Source organism: Caretta caretta, chromosome 1 (genome assembly GCF_965140235.1).
Source record: "Caretta caretta isolate rCarCar2 chromosome 1, rCarCar1.hap1, whole genome shotgun sequence".
NCBI classification, from domain to species: domain Eukaryota; kingdom Metazoa; phylum Chordata; order Testudines; family Cheloniidae; genus Caretta; species Caretta caretta.
Genome location: NC_134206.1, coordinates 16,540,605 through 16,560,292, shown reverse-complemented (window position 1 = coordinate 16,560,292; position 19,688 = coordinate 16,540,605). Strand labels below are relative to the sequence as shown.

Genomic DNA, 19,688 nt, shown 5'->3' with positions numbered 1-19,688 from the left:
TCGTGATTCTTTCTTTTGTCTAGCTCAAAAGCCACGAGACTCAAGGAAACAATATTAAGCTAAAGCGATTGATATGATCTGTCAGTATAACAACCCTCAGTATGGCATTGATTAGAAACATGCATCCTGAACCTACAAGCACTTGTAACTGTGTGCTGTGCTTGCTCCCTTGACTGTTTCCTTTGCCTTCAGTGAGACTACTGCCAGTAGGAAGCACCGTATTCAGTAGGGTAACTCACTGGCAAAGATGTCACATCCCTCTCTAAGGGCTGGCCACTAGCGGACAACAGCCTAATGCTGTTACCAGCAAGTGGAGTTGTATTCATTTAACTCAAATGACAATGGCTGTACTGTGAGGCTAAAAGTCCCATTTTCAGAACCTGCTGCAGACCCATGCAAGGAGTCACTACGTTTCCAGGATCAACCTGTAATCTCCATATGCTCAGTGCTAGATTCAGTGTAGTGTGGTGCTGGGATGTGTTAACGGTACCTCCTCGCATCAGCCTCGCCCTGTGCCCCCAAGTAGCGCTGCTGCTCTCTTCTCTCGTGCTTTTAAATCTACTGTGGATTCCACAGGAGCCCTGCCGGCGAGGGGGCGGAGAGACCACGCTGAATCCAGGCATCCCTCTCAGCGCTGATTAAGCCAGCTCCCAGCCAACACCACCCAGCCTTTGGGCACTGCCGTTCCCCTGTGCACCCCTTTCCCAGTGGGCAGGAAGCTACCTCTGCTTTCCACTGTCACAACATCCCCTTGCCTCGCAGACTTTCCACCTCAACCTCTTCTTGCCCCACTTAGACTTTTTTCCCTCACGGACTCTGTGCTGGGACTGAGTGTAAACCCTCCGATTATAACACATTCTGGCTGCACTTAAAATGCCTGTTTATCAGTCTGATATGTTGTTAAATAGATCGAAACTATGGTTACACAAACAGTCGTGGCTAATGTGTTTTTTAGTCTTGAAAACTGCATGCCTCCCTGTGAAATTTATACTTTTGGGGATGGAGTTAAATGAGTTAAATAAGGGGGGAGGGATAGCTCAGTGGTTTGAGCATTGGCCTGCTAAACCCAGGGTTGTGAGTTCAATCCTTGAGGGGGCCCTTTAGGGATCTGGGGCAAAAATTGGGGACTGGCCCTGCTTTGAGCAGGGGGTTGGACTAGATGATCTCCTGAGGTCCCTTCCAACCCTGATATTCTATGATTCTATGAATGAGTGCTCATGAAAGATGCCTACCATGGAAAGTGAAATCTACTGTTATCAGAGCAGGTACATTATTGGCAGCTTTAGTGCAGGTTTCCCAAGACTTGGGTTCCATATCTTCTCACCCACCCCCTCGCTGTCTGGTCCACCATGCATTCTGTGATATCATTAGCCAGTGTTCCATCTTCATGGCAAGATGTTCATCTTATACTCGCACAGCTAAAATAACAATTGTCAAATTACAGTTTGTCTAAAAATAATAAAAACTTGAACAGAGGGCTCAGGGTTAATGGTCACTGGTTTGAAACTGGTCCGGGTTGGTAGTGACTGAAAGACTTTTAAACTCTCGTGGTTCATTGATCCGTGTGAAATGCTGGCACAAGCTGAGTTCTAAGTGAACAACTCAACATTTAGCATCAGTGTTGGAAGTCTCAACAAGGATGCTAAGTACTGAAAAAGAATAGAGACTAATAACCTTTTTGTTGTTGTTAAAGGTGGTGTCCCCATTTCAAGGCTGAAGCATTTTGGATCAGACTCTTTATCTTGGTTATGCCATGGGAATTCAAAGTGACTCTGTTGTAGTCAATGGAGTTACTCCAGGTTTAGACTAGTTTGAGATCCAGAGGGAAGCTTGAGTCTAATCTGACCTTTGTGGCCCAGGCCCATCCTCTGAACAGATTCCTTGCAGCAAAGAGCTAATTCATAATGCAGTTGCCTGTAGCGCAGTTTCAATTTGAATTATTGCTAAGTACCCCACAAATGTTCTTTTTATTTATTGTACATGTGGTTTAATATGTTAAGCACTCCCACCACTATCATCTTCTACATTCTGGGGCAGGGGGAATGAGACTTGGGTGAGGGATGAAGATTTTATTGAGCGGGAGGCTGGGGGGCGAGAGAGAGAGAGAGAGAGAGAGATTGTGTGTGTGTTTCTGCTGCCAGTTCTGGCTCCCCTCTCTACTCTGACTTTTGCAGCTGAAAGTTGAAACCCTACCCTGCCATTCTGTGAGCTCAAGCAGAACGAAAGCCAAGGGAGAGTTTCAAGTGTGGTAGCAAAAGAGGAGCCATCGCTGACGGCAACGGCAGCAATCAAGTGAGCTTGCTTGGTCTGGCGTAGAACTGGCATGGTAACAGCAGTTCCCCCTTCCCTGAAATGCTGAGGATTATTTGCTGAGTGAGATCATTTAAATTAGAAACACTTGGCTCCATCTGAGTGTCCTTTTGCGTTATGTCTATAAACAGAACGTATCGCTGAGATGAGTTTCTAGTAAAACTAAGAATACGTTTATTAAAAAAAAGAACAGAGATTTAAGGGATACTAAGCAAAGATAATAAACACAGAAAATGATTACAGATAAAACAAAAAGTATAACATGCTTTCTAGTGACTAGAACTTAACAGGCTGCAGTCCTTATCTACGGCAGATTCTCACCCAAAGCCACCCCTCTGTGTCACCAAACCATGTGGCTGTGATCTGCCATTCATGGATACAAATGTTGCTTTTCCTTTTTTTCCCCTCAGTGATGGATAACCACAATGTCTTTTTTCTCATTCTTCTCATAGTCCAGTAAACCTTCAAAAAGTATTCTTACTGTTTATTCCCCAGAGTGTTGGCACCATGTCCCCTTTCTCATCCCTTTGTTAATTTTCTTTTTCTGTTGACTGAAGATGCAAATATAATTCCCATGGTCTGTGGCTTACCCTGCTTCATTTACACTCAATACTCAGGCAGACAATCATTCCTTTGTCTGGGGCAAACTTGTTCACCAACCTATCTGCTTTCCCGGTGTGAGCATATTTTTAGTACATACCTACAACTTGTAATTGTTGCTGTCAAGGTTCCCTCCCCACTCTGAACTCTGGGTTACAGATGTGGGGACCTGCATGAAAGACCCCTGAAGCTTATTTCTACCAGCTTACGTTAAAACTTCCCCAAGGCACAAATCCTTCCTTGTCCTTGGATGGGTACTGCTGCCACCACCAAGTAAGTTAAGATTCAGGAAAAGGACCCCTTGGAGTTCCTGTTTCCCTAAAATATCCCTTCACCCCCTTTCCTGGGGAGGCTTGAGAATTACCAACCAAATAGGTAAACTAGATTCTTAAAAAATAGAACTTTATTATAAAGAAAAAAAAAAAGTAAAAGAAGCACCTCTGTAAAATCAGTATGGAAGGTAACTTTACAGGGTAATCAGATTCAAAACACAGAGTATTCCCCTCTAGGCAAAACTTTAAAGTTACAGAAAAACAGGGATAAACCTCCCTCTTAGCACAGGGAAAATTCACAAGCTAAAACAAAAGGTAATCTAATGCCTTTCCTTGCTTTACTTACAATTTTTGTAATCCTAGGTCTTAATTCAGGCAGGGTTTTAAGAGATGGTTTTTCCTGCCCCTGGTCCCTCTCTGGCTCCGAGAGAACCCCCACAAAAAGAAAAAGCAAAAACCTTCCCCCACAGACTTGAAAGTATCTTCTCCCCTTATTGGTCCTTTTGGTGAGGTGCCAACCAGGTTATTTGAGCTTCTTAACCCTTTACAGGTAAAGGAGGGATTTTATGCTACCCTGAGCTGTATGTTTATGACAGTTGCCCATACATATATCACACAGTGATTATAGTGGCCAGTACGATTTAAGAAAAGGAGTACTTCATAGGATATCAGGGTTGGAAGGGACCTCAGGAGATCATCTAGTCCAACCCCCTGCTCAAAGCAGGACCAATCCCCAAGTTTTGCCTTAGATCCCAAAATGGCCCCCTCAGGGATTGAATTCACAATCCTGAGTTTAGCAGACCAATGCTCAAACCACTGAGTCAAGTCCTTCTGGGTTTGTCCCTTTCCCGGGCCAGGAGGTCACCTGATTCCTTTGTTCTCCAACCCTTTAGCTATTACCTTGCAGGGGGGAAGGGCCCAGGCCATCAGTTGCCAGGAGACAGAGTGTCAGCCATTTATGTACACTGGCCCTTTGCTCTGCAACAATTACACCCCCTTATCCCACCACCTAGAGACTTAAGAAATTCATAGAGGAAACTGAGGCACCCCTACGGTATTCAGAGGAAACATTAAGAACAGTCCCACTTCGTCACACTGGGTAACCCACAGAATCAAACCCTTAATACAGTACATGACCTACTGTGCCATAGTTACAGAGCTTGACCTCAAAAGTTAGAAATCAGGGGGAAAACATCTTTCTTTACATAGAAAAGCAGCCTTTAACTCTACATTTTTTAGTAGAGGCTCATGGATTCAGCATATTTTTTATTGAAAAGTTTTGTGGTAGGTTTTGTATAAATTTGAATTTCATTTTAAACAGGTTTATTTTTCATATTCATTTTTATAATTTAAATGAAATAAAAAAATCTGATTCAAATTTTTTTTAATCATCAATTTTTATCCACCCTGCAGTGAAATAGTCATCAGTGTTGAAACTAATAGTATAATTACTGGCATCCAAGTTAGCAACATTGAAATGGATAGACCAGTTCACACTTCAAAGCTGTTGTTTCAGGATCTCTGAAAACATCTCTGCACCAGTTACCCTTGTATCACACTTTGAAGGTTTTCTTTGCAAATGTAACAGCTAGAGCAGAGGTTCTCAAACTGTGGTCCATGAACGTGCCTGGGCAGCTGCACACGAGAGAATGAAGGGCCACCCACCTAATTAGTGGAGTTGTGCAGGCATGGCTCCACTAATTAGGTGCCTGGACCCTGGAGAAGACACACATGTAAGGTGAGGTGGTGGCCTTGGGGGGGGAATAGGCAGTAGGTGGGAGGAGGCAGTGGGGTGAAAAGAGGGGGTGGGAGGAATTTGGGATGTGCAGGGCGGTGGTGGCCAGAGAAGGAGGCGACTTTCCCCAGCTCCAGGGCTGCAGTTGCCAGGGAAAGATGGCCCTCCTTCCCAGCCTAAGCTCTGTGGCAGGGGAGAGACCCCCCACTTCCCAGCCCAAGCTTGGGGGCTGCCATGGCAGGGGAGAGAGGGCACATCCATCACATTAGAAAGGTAAGACTACTGATATTAAAAGGAGGTGTGCTTTTATTTGTAGAACAAACAAAGTTTATCATGAAGGTTTTTTTTTTTTATATACAGCACTTTTATCCAAAGTGCTTTGCAATAGTTAGCTAACAGTACAAACCACATTCGGAGATATCATTAAGTGGTCCATTGAGACCCTCAGCAATTTTCAAGTGTTCCATAGGAGGGGAAAAAAAAAAAGTTTGAGAACCACTGAGCTCGAGACTTACTCTTTTTTTAAAATGAAAGCTGAGATTCTAGAGACCTGTCTGTGCCCTCCTACCATAGCAGACAGTTCTTTGCGCAATGCACATTTTGGGAAAACACTGCATTAGAATACGAGCACAAAATGTTCCTAGAACAAGGCCCAGATTGCCAATAGTATTTAGGTGACTAACTTCCATTGATTTCAGTGGCAGTTAGGGTCCTAAATACCTTTGAGAAGCTAGGCTTAAATGTCCATCTAACTTTCAACATAACCTCAAGCGAATATTCTGGGTCTCATTAGTCTGATCAGGTCTACTTTGGTAAGTGACCAAAACTCATAGCACCATAAAATGTATCCAGTGGGGGAATGCTTGTAGTCTACCTTCAGTGTAGAATAGGGTTCAACAAAGTATAGAAAGGGGAGGATTTACCTTCTGCCAGAGAGGAGTTTTGGAAATGTATCTTTTCCTGAGTTTTGTTGAAGATCAGTTTATATCATCATCATGAGTAAAGCATTCCACCTGAAAGTTTACCAAGGACCAGCAAACCCACATGGCCATGAAGGCTTTGGCAATCCGGTAGGAAACTATGTCAACAAGAAAATACCAATGATTTCAGCAAAAGCAGTGGAGTGGAAGGAAACCCAAACCACCACCAACAGCAACCCAGCAAAACAGTCTACTGTGCACGGCCCCCCCCCATAGACACGGACTGAGATTCAGGCCAAAGGTTCTCCATTTTACATATGCCAAGCTACCGCCTTAGGGAGATTGTCTATTTTAGACATTTCTGATGAGGCTGAGGGTGGATCCTGCTCGAGGGGAGGGGCTGATTCTTCTGTTGAGATGTTTTTGGATGGCTTGGCCAACCTCCATCTTTGCTATTTGACATTCGGCATTTCCATGGGTCTCAGCAACGTGGGAGCCGAGAGCCTTGTAACCGAGCTTCACAAGCAGGCCTGGGGAGGCGGGGAACCATCCTCCCCCCCCCCCCTCCCCGTCACAGCCGGAGAACAGAGGAACAGGACTGAGGGAATGACTTGCTCACGATCGCCCAGGGCTGACGGAGTGACTCGCCCCTGGTTGCACGGCCCGCGGCACAGCTGGGAAAGGAGCCCAGGGCTCCCCAGGCCCAGTCCAGAGCCCGCGCCGCCCTCCCCCCCCCCCCCCTTCCTCCCGCCATAGCGGAGGACAAGGCTCGTGCCGTGCGGTCCCGGGGCCAGATGGGTGCGCGCTGGCGTTAGCCGGTTGCCCAGCGGCTTCTAGCTGGGCTGGGGGCCGCGCTCCCCGCCCCGCTGCAGGGGCCCAGGCAGGGGATGGGACCGGACGCGGGGTTTCAGCAGAGGCGCCCAAGCGGCCCCACTGTGGCGAGGGAGCTGGAGCCCTGGCCTAACCGTCCCTTCCTTCACCTCACCTGAGTGCCTCCCCTTGTGGCACCTTAGAGACTAACCAATTTATTTGAGCATAAGCTTTTGTGAGCTACAGCTCACTTCATCGGATGCAAGTTTTCATTTGATACCTTACACAACATTCTTTATAGATAAATATTATGACAGCTATGTGTTGGGTGTAGTGAGTTTGTCAGGCTAAGAGTTGGCTGACACGGAGAAGTAAACCACCAAAAGATCCCCTCTGTCACATGGAGCTATGGCTGGAATGGAAAAGCACTCTGACCAGTCTGTCAATGGCATTTTGGAGAAATAAAGATTGTCTCTGCATCCGATGAAGTGAGCTGTAGCTCACGAAAGCTTATGCTCAGATAAATTTGTTAGTGTCTAAGGTGCCACAAGTCCTCCTTTTCTTTCTGATATGAAGGATACCTCTGCTATCTGTCCAGCCTTGAAGGACTTGTAGGTACCCTACTGAAGTCCTATAGTATAAGCACCTAACATAGTATTCAAATACTTCCGTGATGGGAGCCATACAAATACGTATGTTAATTCGAAGGAGAGAATTTAATGGTGTTGAGTAACCAATGGGTTTTGGTTAGTGTAACAACGGCTATCGATGTGCGGACATCATGGCAGTCAGCAGGGATTGAACCTAGGCCTTTATGAGAGAGAGAGAGATAACTAGGATCCTCTAATAAAGTGAGGTGATCATGTGCACTAATGTAATGTACCATGTAAGGGGCATGGAGAGGGGTGGTGCCAGCCGCTTCCCGGTGTTGGGTAGCTGAGCTGGGAGGGCTGCGCTATACATATTAATCCCTCCCCCCCCCCCACCTCAACACAAGGCCTCTTTAACTCTGAGCACTGGGTTCAGAGCTGGGGAGGGGTTGGACTGGGGGTGCTCTGGCAGGGGCTTCTGCTGCTAGTTGCAGCTGGGCGCTGGGGAGGGCTGAGACATCCTCTTCCCCTGCACAGGCTGCTCCTGGGGCCAGGTCAGACTAGGGTTAGCATGTCTGAAATATAAAAACACCAACATCTTTCCCACTCCCCACAAGGCAAGCCTGCCGCAGTCCCAACCACAACACAACTCTGCAACACCCTGCCCCCTTTAGCAGCCACTTATAGTATCTGAGAGATGACACATTAAGATAAGATTGATAACATCATTTTCTTACTTAAACTGCAGAAGAGCGCACACTGCAGCATGCTGGACACAGAAACTTTTACCTTTAGATATCCCAGTGTATTGTGGTGATAATGCAAATCTTTAGACCCACATGAAAAAACCAAACCTGGCAGATTAACTTATTTTTCTGGCACCTAGCAAAGCCATAAAAAAAACTGGCAAGGCCTGTCAAATACAGGCCCGGGGTAACCCTAAGGTCAGACCGACTGCAGGAAGTTCCCGCCCCACCCCTACTTCCTGCCCCTGTCGCTCCCCAGTCACGGGGAGAGGGTCACTATATGGGGAACTCCCACCCCCCATTCTCCCAGGGTGCCGTTTTCCCTAAGGCTGGTCCTGGACATCATCAACATTCAGAGCTGGGTGACTGGAGAGCACAGAAGTAAGGGTGGCAATGCCAGACCATGCCATCCTTACTTCGCATAACATCTGACCTTTGTGTGGGGAGGAATGACTATGGGGGGGGGGGCGCTAAGGAAAATTTTGGGGTAGCTATAGCCCCTACAAGCCCCTCCTAGCACTGCCCCTGGGCAGGGACCTTGTTATATAGAGTCTAAGGCTGGAAGGCATCCTTGTGGTGGTGGTCTGGCTTCCTGCGTAACACAGGTCATAGAACTTCACCCAGTTATTCCTGCATCAAGACCAATAGCTTGTGGTTAAACTAGAGCATGTTTTTAAAAGACATTCTGTCTTGATTTAAAGATTCAAAGTGGAAGAGACTCAGCCATTGCAACACCTTCCCAAGGGATTTGGTGAATTATCTTTTAGCGCTATATAAATAATAAAACTAGCAGTGGAGGAAAACTGCAACCAGTAGCTATAATCTAATGGAGGGGGGCGTGCACCACAGTTTGTGTAACGGAGAAAGAGTTCACCATTTTTAGAATGGTGCAAGAGAGAGTTAAGGGCGAGGGATGGTGAAACACAACTTCCATTGAGTTCTACTTTGCTAGAATTTTCATTAAAATGTCTAATCCTGTTGCCCATTCCCATCTTCCGACAGACAGAGGCTAGGGACATCATCCCTGCCCATCCTGGCTAATAGCCATTGATGGACCTGTCCTCCATGAACTTATCTAGTTCTTTTTTGAACCCTGTTATAGTTTTGGCCTTCACAACAGCCTCTGGCAAGGAGTTCCACAAGTTGACTGTGCATTGTGTGAAGAAATACTTCCTTTTGTTGGTTTTAAACCTGCTGCCTAGTTCTTGTGTTTTGAATCTCCTCTACGTATAGCATCCCAGCACCGTATGTGTCACAGCAGTACAATGTTTGCCCCTTTCCCTCCCCTTCTTAGCTGTGGGAACAATTGGTCTTATAAGGAAGAAGGAGACTTTAATGTGTGTGTACTCGTTTACTAGGATCAGTTATACTGCTGGGGATCAGAGTAGAATAGGAATGTTGACACAGAGGTAAAATGCATAACCGGGCTGATCGTAATCAGCGTAACAGTTAAGACTTCTTTGTTTTGGTATCTGGTCAAGATGACCAGTAGTTGTGGTAACAGTGGAAAACCAGTGCTTCAGCAGCAATTAAAATTTTGTACTTGCTGAGAGAATAACTGCTGAGTTAATCTCTCTTTTTAGTATGGTTTATTTCATCTAGAAGTTATAGTAAGTAATTCTCAGCTATTGTCTTCCCAGACTGCCTGAATTATAGATTTCAGAGGAGCAGCCGTGTGAGTCTGTATCCGCAAAAAGAAAAGGAGGATTTTTGGCACCTTAGAGACTAACAAATTTATTTGAGCACAAGCTTTAGTGAGCTACAGCTCACTTCATCGGATGCATTATAGATGGCTCTTTTGAGTTTCATGTTGACTCCAGCAATCCGTATGGACTGGACATAGTTATGTTTATGGCATCTACTTTAGGATAGGTTTCAGCTATAATACTGATTTTTCCCTAATTGCTTTCTCTTTAGCAATTAGATTTGCTAAAGGAAAATACTACAAGAAAATAATAATCCAGCTTGATGTTCAATGGTGGGAACATCAACTTAAAATGACTTGGCTTTCCAAAGGAAAACATTATTTGCATATCATAAATGTTTAGTGTAGAATTTCTATTAGATGGTCTTATTTTGTTTTTAATTAGGATAAAGCTATTACTTTTTATTTATATTAGAATAGAGCCTAGAGAGGCTCCATTTGAGATCAAAGCTACATTGTGCTAAGCCCTGTAGACATACATAGTAAGAGACAGACCTTGACCCATATAGCGTATAAGTTTTAAAACTAGAGGTAAGGTCCAAACCAAACTCCCAGATCCAAACACCCCCAAAGTTTAGGAAAGTTCCTCTCCAGACGTGAACTTTGTGGTTTGGGCCCATATTTGCTTAAAACAAACTGGGAGAAATTACAAATCTGTCTAGGTAGTTTTCGATATAGTGTTTTTGGAAACCATTCTTATGCATCTGTTAAGGGTACAATTCTGCTCTTAGGACGAACAGCATATCAAATCTGTGTTGGAGAGATGATCTGTTGGATCACCTCCTCTCCCATTCATAATTATTCATGTGGATAGGACATATACATTCAGTGAGTGCATTTATATTGGGCCACTGGGATCACTTACTTTGGCTGATAGCTGATTTGAAAAGGTAAAAAGAGATTTTAGGAGTACAGATACTAACTGTATTCTGGATTCACTGCGGACAAAAGTTTCTTACTATTCTTAGTATATACCACAGTGTATTTCCAGGACCTGCTGTGTGATTGAACCATATGGTTCTTTTGAAATGTAATGCTCCAGAGTGACCACAGAAACAATAGCTTTAGACAACGGAGATGCCCTTGTAGTAGTGACTGTGGGATTTGGTCTGAGTGCTGGCATTTTAATATATGGGAATTGAGCAAATTGTATCTATATCTAAGGGCTGGTCTCCACGGGCACTTTACAGCGCTGCAACTTTCTTGCTCTGGGGTGTGAAAAAACACACCCCTGAGTGCTGCAACTTTCAGTGCTGTAAAGTGCCAGTGTAGACAGTGCCCCAGTGCTGGGAGCCATTCCCTTCGTGGAGGTGGGTTTTTTTGTAGCGTTGGGAGAGCTCTTTCCCAGCGCTATGCCGTGACTACACAGCCGTGTTAACCTTGCAAGTGAAGACATGCTCTGAGAGGCATCCCTTATCTAACTTCAGATGAAAGGTTCGTTTGCTGGGTAATTACATTTCCATTGTTAGTCCTGTCATTGAAATATAAAATCCGTTTCTTGTGGAGTGTTCTGCCATTGCAAACAGAACAATCATAGTGTTGTGAAAAGTAAGGGAAATTAGGTTGATTGACGTTACTTTGACTGGCTTTTGCAATCTTGATTGCTTAGAGCAGAGATTATTCAGTGACTCACTTTGGTGTAATGGAGCTCTGACAACTGTGATGGTTTGCTGAAAGCAAGTACTTGCTGGTGCTACTGGAATTCAAGCAGAATGCAAATAAAACTGCTCCTTTATGTTTAAAGATGGAAAGGGCAGTGAGTTGGCTACAGATTATCATGGTAAGAAAATAATTTGCATAGACGCTGCACTTTGATGGGAGAATGCCACCTTCCGATACCTTCAGAATAACTCTGGCCTGGATCAGTGTTCACATCGCACTCCCTGCCAGTACCCAGCCTGGGCCAGGGAACAGGGCTGGTGTAATCACTACCCGAACTAGGCGGCCGCCTAGGGCTCCAAGATTTGGGGGCACCAAAAAGCGGTGCCCCCCCCCCAATTTTTTTTTTCGCTATTGCTGGAAAACAAATTAATAAAGAAAAGACAAACGTTGTTGAACTTGCATTTTAACTTGTCGTTCTCTTGTACATCACAGCTATAGCCTACGCCAGCTCTGCGTTGCAGGCACAGGTGTACTGCTTCACTACGGTACAAAGTGGCAAAGACGTCATTTTTTTCCTCGCGCGCGGCCGTTCCCCGTTCTGACAGGCTGTTTTTAGTGCTAAGTTGACTAGTTTACTAGTTTTCGGAGGTTGTCGACTGAGGCCAAATCAGATGTCAAGAATTATAACATTCAAAAACCAGTCAGAGAACACTTCAATCTCTCTGGTCACTCGATTTCTGATCTCAAAGTGACTATCCTTCAACAAAAAAAAACTTCGAGAACAGACTCCAATGAGAGACTGCTGAATTAAACCCTGGATTTGTGCTGGAAATGGCCCACCTTGATTATCATACACATTGTAAGGAGAATGATCACTTTAGATAAGCTATTACCAGCAGGAGAGTAAGGTGGGGGGAGAGAAAACCTTTTGTAGTGATAAACACCCATTTTTTCATGGTTTGTGTGTATAAAAACATCTTCTGTATTTTCCACAGTATGCATCCGATGAAGTGAGCTGTAGCTCACGAAAGCTTATGCTCAAATAAATTCGTTAGTCTCTAAGGTGCCACAAGTACTCCTTTTCTTTTTGCGAATACAGACTAACACGGCTGTTACTCTGAAACCTATTTTCGTTGAGTTATTTCAGATCTAAGACTCTGGCAATTGCTGCTGCATCAGTTTGCTAATACTTTGTGTCAATTGTGTGTGTATGTTCAGTATTTGAGTGTATATGTTTATCCTGTGCGAATATGCATGTGTAGGTTGTTGAAATTTGTCATATTGATATTGTCAGTTGTTGTATAACGGAGTATCCGCCATTCTAATTTTATAAATTTTATTAATAACAATAATTGGATATTCTAAAGGTAGAATAAAATGAAGTAGATTTTGATATGAAGGAAGGAAGTATACATGACTAAAAAGGGTGTATTTCCGATTACAATCAACATTGCTTAATTTTAAGGAAAAGTCATCTTGATCTCTTAATCAATGTTTACATCAAAAAGCTGATGAAATTCTAATAGTGACTCATAGTTAGTAAGTGACATGTGTTCTCTATCCTTTACTTTTACTAGTGAACAAGAAAAAGAACTGATAGGAATAAAATTTCATTTTTTTCGTTTTCAGTTGATGCAGCCTCATTGCAAATAGAGAAAAAAGCTGAATGTGTATTAATTCTAATGAACAATGCCACATTATGCAGTATTCATTTCTGAAAGTTTATAATAAGCGATGCTCTGGGGGGAGGGAGGGCGCAAGGTGGAAGTTTCGCCTAGGGTGCAAAATATCATTGCACAGGCCCTGCCAGGGAAGTTAATGCTCCAACCAGCGGACCAAATTTTGGCAATGAATCCTGGTCACCTGCCACCTGAGGCACGTTGTGCATACGCTAAGAAGAAAATGCAAATTGGGATACTCCGCTCGAGGCTCCTACCTATCCTGCAAAACCTGAGCTTAGTGGGATGTTGACAATAATGTACGTTTAGAATCTCTGTCCTATTGACTGTGTTCTGTATTTTAATCTTTGGACTTCAGAATATGTGAGTTTTCTTTCTGTTTCAGGCAAGTAAACATCCCAGGCTGATGTCCCAAAGTTCTGTGAAAACACCACCTCAGGTGTATGCATATGGAACGGGGCTGCTAGGACTGGGCTGCTGGAACTTGCAGGGCTTTCCAAGGAAGTTCCTGGAGAAGCCATGGAAGAGACTGGGGCCTTCAATCCTGAAACAAACAAAAAACCTGTGGCTTGGAGTGTTTCCCCCTTTCCCCCTTCCAAATGTTGTGGGGAGGAAGGAGGCTGACCATACACATTCTGTGTACTGGTTGGGGGAGCAGGGGAAATGCAGATTTTAATACAATCCTAGATGTTGTGTGGGGCAATCCCAAGGAAGGGTTTGGCTGGCTTGAATGGGAGGAGGAATCCAGTGTATGTTGCCTAGGTGAGAGCTGCAAATCTGAGTTCTCAAATAGATGTGAAAAACTGGTATCCACTGGTGAGCAATGTCACTTTTGGGGGGCGTGTGTAAAGTGAGTGAGCATTTTCTGATCACCCGAGTTTCCCCTATTTAATAAAATAGCTGAAACTGGCACTCCTGTAGCCCCTTCCATTTGAGGATCTTAAAGTGCTTCCATCTAGTGAGGAAGGGGGTATTATCCCCATTTTATAGATGAGGAAACTGAAGCACATGTAGATAAAGTGACCTCTCCAGAGTTTCACAGCAGGTGAGTGGCTGAACTGTCTCCTGGTCTCGGGCATTAGCCACAAGCCCTTTCCCCATTTTTATCTAAATGGTTCTCTCCTCTCTTTCCCTCTCTTCACCACTATCTCCCTCCTTTTCACCCAATGATCCTTTCTCCTCACTGTATCCACCAGCCCTGTCCCCAGAGCTCTCCTCAGTTTCCTTCCCTATTTCTTGTGGTCACCCCTCTGGTCCTGCGTCCCTTCCAACATGGCAGGAGATGGGTGAGTGAAGGGATCAGCTGGTGTTCACTGCCTCTTTTTTCTCGCTGTTTCCTGGTAGTGTGCTGCAGTAAGGCACAGCAAGAGAGAGGGAGTCAGTGGGGAGGTAGGTTTTTTTGCCTGGCTGCTTACCAGGCCAGGTACTAGTTCCTAGTAGCCAGGAGGCTGATTAGCAGCTCATCTGGGTCCAACTGAAACAGAGAAAGGAACAAGCACAGGCTGCCAGGCAGTCACTAAAGAAGCCCTGTGTTCATTGCCCTCACACACCTATGATCAGGAGGAAGCAAGTTATTAGGAGGCTGCTAGACAAAGATAGCAGCAGAAAGAGAGATAAATAGCCTCATACTTGTCCAATGCCACTCCTCGGGAGCGATAGTCACTTTTGTCAAAGCTTGATCATTCTCCCTCAACACTTCCTGACCTGGGATGAGTGGGAAAGAGGCAGCAGTGACAAAAGTGACTCTCGCTCCCGAGGAGTGGCATTGGGTAAGTATGAGGCTATTTATCTCTCTTTCTGCTGCTATCTTTGTCTAGCAGACTCCTAGTAACTTGCTTCCTCCTGATCATAGGTGTGTGAGGGCAATGAACACAGGGCTTCTTTAGTGATTGCCGGGCAGCCTGTGCTTGTTCCTTTCTCTGTTTCAGTTGGATCCAGATGAGCTGCTAATTTTATAGGCACCAGAGATGCTGCTGTATGCTAGACAGCTCAGTATAAGCATGGTCTCGGGTGTTTTCATGTCAAACAGGATATTTACTCACCAAAGGCTGTCAGAGTTACTGGTGTGTTTTCGTTTGTGCCAAAAGAAATCCCCCAAACTTCTTATGCAGCTCCTGGTCTCTGCATCTCCAGCTGTCAGCTTTGTTTTTACTCTTGCTCATTTTCACACTGGGGAATGGCATGGGGCTGATGGCCAGTGACCTGAATTATGGAGGAGGCAGGAGGTAGATGCCAGAACACGCCCAGACAAGTGGAAAGCTGAATAGCCCCACCTGGCTGCCAAAAATTATCCTCTGACATTCAAACCAATGTCCCAAATGAGAATCTTTAAACAAATTTCATTTCTAGGAGCACTGACTCCAGACAGGCTTGTGTGGAGTCACCACTTCTAAGTTAAACATGTTCGGTGAGGTGTAATAACCTGCCTTTGCTGTGGTTTGGCTTTCTTAGGTTCCAAATACTGGGTGCCATCAGCACCCAGAAGTCTCATTGAATCCAGTGGCCCAAGGTGTCTCCATTGTAACTGTCCAGCAGGAGGTACTCAAAATCAATGGCCACTCTGGGAAACTTAGGTCTAGGGCCTGATTTGCAGAGGTGCGGAGCATCTGTATCTCTGGAAATTAGGATCTTAGGGACTCTCTTGAATGTGTCGCTCAAGCTCTGCTGTGACTGCCAGACTAATCAATGAAGTTCTGCTTTGATACAGTAACTCCTCACTTAGTCGTCCTGGTCAACGTTGTTTCGTTGCTACGTTGCTGATCCATTAGAGAACGTGCTCATTTGAAGTTGCGCAATGCTCCCTTATAACGTCGTTTGGCAGCCGCCTGCTTTGTCCACTGCTTGCAGGAAGAGCAGCCCGTTGGAGCGAGCTGGGGGGTGCTCGGAACCAGGGTGGACCGGCAGCCCCTCCGTCAGCTCCCGTAAGTTCCCTGTGTGGCAGCTGCCCAGCAGGTGATCAATTGCTGGCAGTTCAGCTGTTCCTCCCCCCACTGCCGTGTGCTGCTCCTGCCTTCTGTCTTGGAGCTGCTCCAGGGAGCCTCCTGCTTGCTGAGGGGGAGGAAGAGGGAGGGGGGCTAATGTCAGGGTGTCCCCCTCACTCCTGCTCCCGCCCTGCCGCTTACCCCTTCTCCATATAGAGCAGGGTGGGGACATGACAGGGCTCAGGACGGAGGGAGCTTCCTGGCAGCAGCTTCTGTTTCAACTTGCTGATCTACTTAAAAAGGCAGTGTACTTAGAGCAGGGTCAGTGTCGCATCTCTCTCTCTCTCTCTCACATGCGGTGTGTGTCTTTGTCTCTGTCTGCTATACTGTCTCCCCTCCCTCCATTCCTGCTGCCTTGTAAACTGTGAGGCTACATTAAGAACAATGAGTTAACCCTTGAGGGCTCAGCTGAGTGCTAGTTCATCATTTAGCAGTAAGGCGTTCCCTGGGAAATATCCCACCCTCTGACTCCACCACCTCAACCAAGCTTCACAATCATCATCGCTGTGCACCCGTATTAAATTGTTTGTTTAAAACTTATACTGTGTGTATGTGTAATATAATATATATATATGTATGTATATAAATATATAATATAGTCTTTTGTCTGGTGAAAAAAATTTCCCTGGAACCGAACTCCCCCCATTTACATTAATTTTTATGGGGAAATTGGATTCGTTTAACATTGTTTCGCTTAAACTCGCATTTTTTTAGGAACATAACTACAACGTTAAGCGAGGGGTTATTGTACTTTAAAGCCCCCTGCTGGAATGTGGCCTTCTTACGCCATGCCCTGTAGCTTATGTTGGCATAATTTATGTTGATCAGAGGTGTGAATAAGCCACCCCCCAGAGCGATGTAAGTGACACCTACATAAGTGCTGGAGTGGGCGGCCTATGTCGGTGGGAGCGCTTCTCCCGCCAACTACGTAGCTACCCCTGCTCGCAGGGGCTGGAGTGACTCAGCCGACGGGAGAGCTCTCTCCCATTGGTGTAAACGTTTGCACCGTCAGTGCTACAGTAGCACCACTGTAAGCTCTGTAGTGTAGCTGTTGCCTCAGACTGGGTTGCAATCGCTGTGTCCCTGCATAGATTCACCTGCCGGAGCAACTCGGAGATTTGGAAGTTGTAAATTAACTTTGCTCTGATTTTACTGTATCACTTTTTGGAGCTGGGCTTTTCTTAGTGACAGAACCTGCTACCAAATAAAAGGACTCAAATCAGGAGGTGGTTTTTTTGTTTTTGTTTTTGTTGTTTTTAATTGTTTGTGAAATTTGGAAAGTTATCTGATTATTCTGAGGAATAGGGTTGGTTTGTTTTACAGCTAGAGTTGGTCAGAAATTGTTTGAATTTTTAATGAAAAATTTCAACATTTTTCAACAGGTTGTATGTGCAGTTGGGCTGTATAAAGATTGTTTTTGATCTCACTTGGTGAGAGGAATGAGTTAATTGTGCTGCTAATGGGTTATTCTGCAAGTACAGTAGCTTCTTTGTTTAAATCTGCACTTTAAGGATGATTTACATGAAGAGTTACTGTGTGCATGTGGAGGATCCAGTGTTTTTTTTACCAGCTCAATGAAATGAAATAGCCCTAAAAGGCAGTGCATGATGTCAGTAACTCTGAAAGAACCTTTAAACTTTGTCTTTGTATGGGAAATAATTATGACCGGATTAAGAGTTGTGGTCCAAGGGCCAAATCCTGATTGCTAGTGAATAAATGGGAATTTTGGCACCACTTCAGTGGGACTGTGCATTGGCCCCCATAAGAAATTTTTTATGCAAGTTTGTTATCTGCAGGTAATTAACATAAACTAAAAGACAGAGCTGATGCACAATTTATTTGAAGGATCAATTTGCTACTGTAATTAAAAAAAAATGCACAAAAGTGATTATGTCTTTTTCCTGGTCCTAGTAACAGCTTCTTTTGCTGAAGATGTCTAATAATGGTGTGGAAGCCGAAGACAAGCCTCCAGCCCCTCCAATGAGAAATACCAGCACTATGATTGGATCTGGAAGCAAAGACACTGGGACTTTAAATCATGGCTCAAAACCTTTGCCTCCCAACCCTGAAGAAAAGAAAAAGAGAGACCGATTTTACCGATCTATATTGCCAGGAGATAAAAGTACAGTATTTTAATCTTTACAATAGTTTCCTCTTTGCATGTTGCTGGGGAATGATGTTAATGATTCTTTAGAATTTAGAGGATGATTCACAAGGTCTAATAGTTCACATAAATTTTTTGGCCATACTGGGAATAAGGACTGCCTGTGGTGACTAGCTGGGTATCTGCTTTCCTAATAATTCATGCCATTACTCTCACAAACTCGCCATTCCTTCTCTTAGTCTGTTGGTGGATAAAGTATGTGTGTGTGTGTGTGTGTGTGTGTGTTTCTGTGAGATCTGTGATACAGTGTCTTTGTCCCTGACAACTGGGAATGTCCCTGTTCTCAGGGCCTGTCACAGCTGCCTTTCCAAAGTTCAGTGAGGTTTGTTTGTTGGGTTTTTTGGGGGTTTTTTTGGTCTTGGTTTTTGCAACCACTGCAGATGGGCCTTCTGAAGGAGCTCTGCTGGCCTTCTGCATTGGTGAAACTGAAAGCAGGCTGGAAGAGTGCAAGTATGCCTAAAAGACCATTTCTTACCAGTCCTGTCACATGTTGCTATGTGAGCCATAGCCCTGAAGAGCTTAATGTCTAAGATGAGTCTTTGTCATCCTATCTTATTTCAGAATTTTGGAACCGACATTGTCCACTGCTAAAAATAATCTATCCCTATAACTTCTTGCCCATTAACTTGTATTGAATGAATTCCTTCAGCTATAATAAGGAATATAACAGGCAAGATGGGAATAAGGGACAGAACTGATGTACTGTACATGCAATTTTAATTTCTTCCATTAGTATATTTTGAAGGTTGTACATTTATCACATGAATCAATGATGAAAGAAATTCTCTAGTCCTTAATTTGTGCTGCTTCCTTTTATATCTCTCTTTAATCTGTTTGTAAGGAACCCATTTCTGTGATATATCCCTTTTTCAGTCTCTTTTTAAGGATTCATAGTGTCCATCGCCATGGTAGTTGGGTGCTAAATAAATAAGATCTTTCTCTAATTTTTGTATCTACATTTTCAGCTGTTTCAATAAGGAGTCAGGCTCCTAAATCCTTGCTAGAAGGAAAAGACTAATCCTAGTTCTGTGGCCTAAGAGTAACTTAATTGCTGTTTATACTAGTTAACCTGCTCTGGGAAGCAGACAGTCAGTTTCATATCTATTACAGTGCCATTCTCCAGTAGGGGTGTAGGTATGTTAAGGATGCGCGATGCCATTAAACATGAATGCAAAGCACTTGGTTAAAAGTGAGTCAGTTCACATGCAGTTAGGTGAAAATAAGCCTTGGCTGTCATAACACGTCTGTAACTTTTCCCTATCCCCCCTTTACCTGTCATGCTCTCAAATGTTAATAAAACATCTACTTATTATTTTTTTTTAAACTGGCCCAGGTTTCTCTCTCCCACTGTGTATACAATGGTAAGTACAGTGTTGGTGTCTCAGCACCAGATACATAGTTTTTTTCTACCAATAGGCGACGACAAGGTAATAGAGCCTTTTGAGGTTATGTAACTTGTTCCAAAGGAGCTTTCCAGATCTGAGTCCTGCGTAGTTTTTGTCTCTAGCAGATAGGACAGCACCCTTGCTATTGGCTGTTGCAGGCTTGTTTGCTGACCACTATCTGCGTATTTC

At 44.4% G+C, this 19,688-nt stretch overlaps 1 protein-coding gene across 8 annotated transcripts in view; it reads left to right on the top strand.

Moving 5' to 3' along the window:
* The window catches only part of PAK1 (p21 (RAC1) activated kinase 1), a 120,048-nt gene that overhangs the window by 47,155 nt on the left and 53,205 nt on the right, over nt 1-19,688 (top strand). For 6 of the 8 annotated variants that reach the window (XM_048840271.2, XM_048840287.2, XM_048840315.2 and 3 more), the window contains one exon: nt 17,862-18,072. In XM_048840271.2, coding sequence (XP_048696228.1) covers nt 17,883-18,072 — 190 coding nt within the window. In that variant the 5' untranslated portion in view covers nt 17,862-17,882. Of the gene's footprint in view, nt 1-2,174; nt 2,293-17,157; nt 17,177-17,861; nt 18,073-19,688 lie in introns of those variants that run through there. The other 2 variants (XM_048840324.2, XM_048840335.2) reach the window with 2 other exon arrangements.